Source organism: Hipposideros armiger, unplaced genomic scaffold, assembly GCF_001890085.2.
Source record: "Hipposideros armiger isolate ML-2016 unplaced genomic scaffold, ASM189008v1 scaffold_2434, whole genome shotgun sequence".
In the NCBI taxonomy this organism is placed as follows: domain Eukaryota; kingdom Metazoa; phylum Chordata; class Mammalia; order Chiroptera; family Hipposideridae; genus Hipposideros; species Hipposideros armiger.
This window is the reverse complement of record NW_017733766.1, coordinates 11,772-14,852: the sequence shown is the minus strand read 5'-3', so window position 1 is coordinate 14,852 and position 3,081 is coordinate 11,772. Positions and strand designations below refer to the sequence as shown.

Genomic DNA, 3,081 nt, shown 5'->3' with positions numbered 1-3,081 from the left:
TTTGCAATAGGTTTTCTTCTTTGTTCTCATTAGTGAGTGGCAGTAAAAAATGGTGTGAATTCCTCAGTTTAAACTGATTAGGATATTCTTAATTAGTGTCTCATCAATTGGTGTTATTTTATTTAAGCACTTAAATAATTCATCATGATATTGCTTATGTAAATATTTCCTTTTTTGGGGCAATAATCTTATCTAAATATGAATTGTATTCATGTTGGAGACATCCTGAATTAAGACTTAGTCTATATAATGGTCTCCAGAGGGGTATGCTCACCACAGGGGATGCACAAGGTAATTCATTAGGGTGCATAAAAGTAGTGGACCTTCTCGATATATTATTATAAATTATGCCTTAAGATTTTTTTATATTTGTGATTTTCCCCCTAATTTTTAGATTACTAAAAAGTGGAAACAGTCTATAAATAAATACACATATATGGTTTTGTCATATCTGCACATTTGACTGTTGGAATTAATGATTTAAAAAATGAAAGATTGCTAATTATAACAAAATACCATAATGTAACATATAACAAATTTCCCTTGATTTTTAATTACATGAGATGCTTGTTTTTCAAAAGTGCTATTGATACAATGTAATACAATTTAGCAATAAAAAAGGAATGAAGTACTGATACATGCTACAACATGGATGAACCTCAGAAACATTATGCTATGTGAATGAAGCCAGTCACAAAGGACCACATAGTGTATAATTCAATTTATGCAAAATGTCCAGACAAAGCAAATCTATAGAGATAGAAAATGGAAGAGCAGTTGCCTAGGGCTAAGTGTGGGATTGGGAGTGACTGCTAACGAGTATGAAATTTCTCACTTAAAGCCATTGAATTATACACTTTAAATGGTAAATTTTATAATATGTTAATTATGTCTCAATAAAAACATTTTAGTACTATTGAATGTTGCGGGAAAGACTGGAGAGGGAAAAATTTCCAACTGAAATTAGACAGAAATTATTGGTAGCATCCATAGAAAGAAGAGTTATGAAGAGAGACAAGAAGGAAAGAATAAAGAATAATCAAACTTTAAAAGTCCATACTGAACTCACAGGAAATTTAGGCAATACACTGGTGTTTTAAGGTGAACTATTAGGAAACACCAAAACATGTATTCTATTTGGTTAGTAACATTTGTGCTTAGCAGCCAAATATTATGGAACCGGAATTTATAACACATGGGCACATATTTATGCATAAAAATACATATTCACGTATATAAACACATACATAATGAGTTGAAGCAAATTGAAATAAGAAGAAATACCTTTGGTGATCTTCAAATTGGCTTAGGAGTTTCCTTCAGCCTTTCACCCACTTAGACGCCTGCTGGCCTCCTCACTCATTCCTCGCTGTGCCTGTAGAAACCTGCTCTTAGGAAAGTCAGACCGTGGTTCCCATTACCTATTCTTACGTGTGGTGCACCCCAGGTGCTCAGGTATTTCACGTGTCTTTGGGTTGACAATTCCAGACACAGGCAGCACTCTGAGAGTTACAGTCCCTCCCATTTTCCCTTTGCTTTTATTTTCTATCATCCATGTCTACCCCCTGTCTTGTTACTAACAGATGGAATCCCAGACCACTAATGTCTTTAATCCCCTTTCTCTCTCCTATCCACATTTACGTACCTTCTGTTCTGGTGATTCTCAAATTCTGCTCATCACAGAGGCTGAAGAAACACATGCCTCAGATGGACATTACTCTCTACAAAACTATTCCTGAAAAGAAAAAAAAAAGCCCAAAACAATGGCTCTCAAAGGGACAACCTTTTGTTCTAGTAAGATATGGCAAAGAAGTATTGTCAGTGTAGGCTAAGATAGAGACCTGGATGCTTTCATGTCTAACCTTCCTTGTTACTTACATTGATATAAAGACACATCCAGTACTAAAGTTGCACAGGTAGAGAGGGTGCCTGTATCCCTCCCCTTTCTCAGAGTGCAGACACACAGCATCTGTTTTGTTAGTAATATTTGTTCTATTTGGCAACACTGAGCATGTCTAGATTCCAACCACTACCAGCTCCTAAAGCCAGGTGTTTGGGGACCTGCCTCCCCGCATCTCATTCTTTCATCTCTCCCTATTCATTGCCTCTTGCTTTTTTAATTTTTCATATTTTCCCATTCTCTTTCTGCTAATTCTATTTTCAGACATTTTCTCAATTATTCTTTTTACTTTTTTTTCACAAGCCAGTGAATTTCAAATATGTGCAACTGATGTAAGGCTAAGTATCTGGCTTTTTTTCTTTTTAATTAAATTCGTTGGGGGGTGACAATGATTAGTAAAATTATATAGGTTTCAAGTGTACATTTCTATAATACATCATCTATATGTCACCTTGTGTGTTCTTTTGATTTAGCTTCTTTTATTTTTTACTTTGATTCCAGTTTCCCTCCCTTATTATATCTTTTGCTTTTCCTTCCTCATTACTCTCTTCCTTATCATTCCCTTCTTTCTCTCATTTGCCCACATTCTTTTAGTCTTAAATATTTTTCAACTTTGTTCTCTACATATATTCTACTTCATTATGTTCAATGCCTGTCTTTCTATGAATTCTGAGACAATAAACTGTTTTTCTCATTCCATGGTGGAGCGAACACTGTAGATTTTTCCTAAGTGTTCCATTCCAATGAAATTATCTACAGATAGAAAATGCTTACCTTCAGTGCTAAGCCTTCCTTCTGAATATTATCCTTTTTGAAATTTGCTCAATCTCAATCACACATTAGTTATTTCATATTCTCTCACATGTATTGTCTCTTTATAACTCATTCTGATAAAATGAAGTGACTTATCTTTCAGCTTTAAAATAAATCTCCTTAATACCACCCCTGCCAACATGAATATAGTTCATGAAAGTCTGAAAAGGACAGTGTGGTTTCTGGTACTATATTCATTCTATTTTTAAGTTATTAAGTATACTGTTACATGGTTCTCAAAATTTTGAAAAATGTAGGGCCTGCCGAATGTCTCAGTTGATTAAGAGCTTGCTCAAGAGTGCAAGCTCTGTGCAACAGCAGTTTGATGCCTGAGCTGAGCTGCTGCTGAGCTGCCAACAGGTGGCAGG

At 35.0% G+C, this 3,081-nt stretch overlaps 1 protein-coding gene across 1 annotated transcript in view; it reads right to left on the bottom strand.

Moving 5' to 3' along the window:
• Positions 1 to 1,700, bottom strand: part of LOC109378668 (olfactory receptor 4N5-like) — a 3,581-nt gene extending 1,881 nt beyond the window's left edge. Inside the window, exon 1 of the mRNA XM_019634979.1 lies at positions 1,646 to 1,700. Coding sequence (XP_019490524.1) covers positions 1,646 to 1,700 — 55 coding nt within the window. The remainder of the gene's footprint in view (positions 1 to 1,645) is intronic.
• Between the last annotated feature and the right edge of the window lie 1,381 nt (positions 1,701 to 3,081).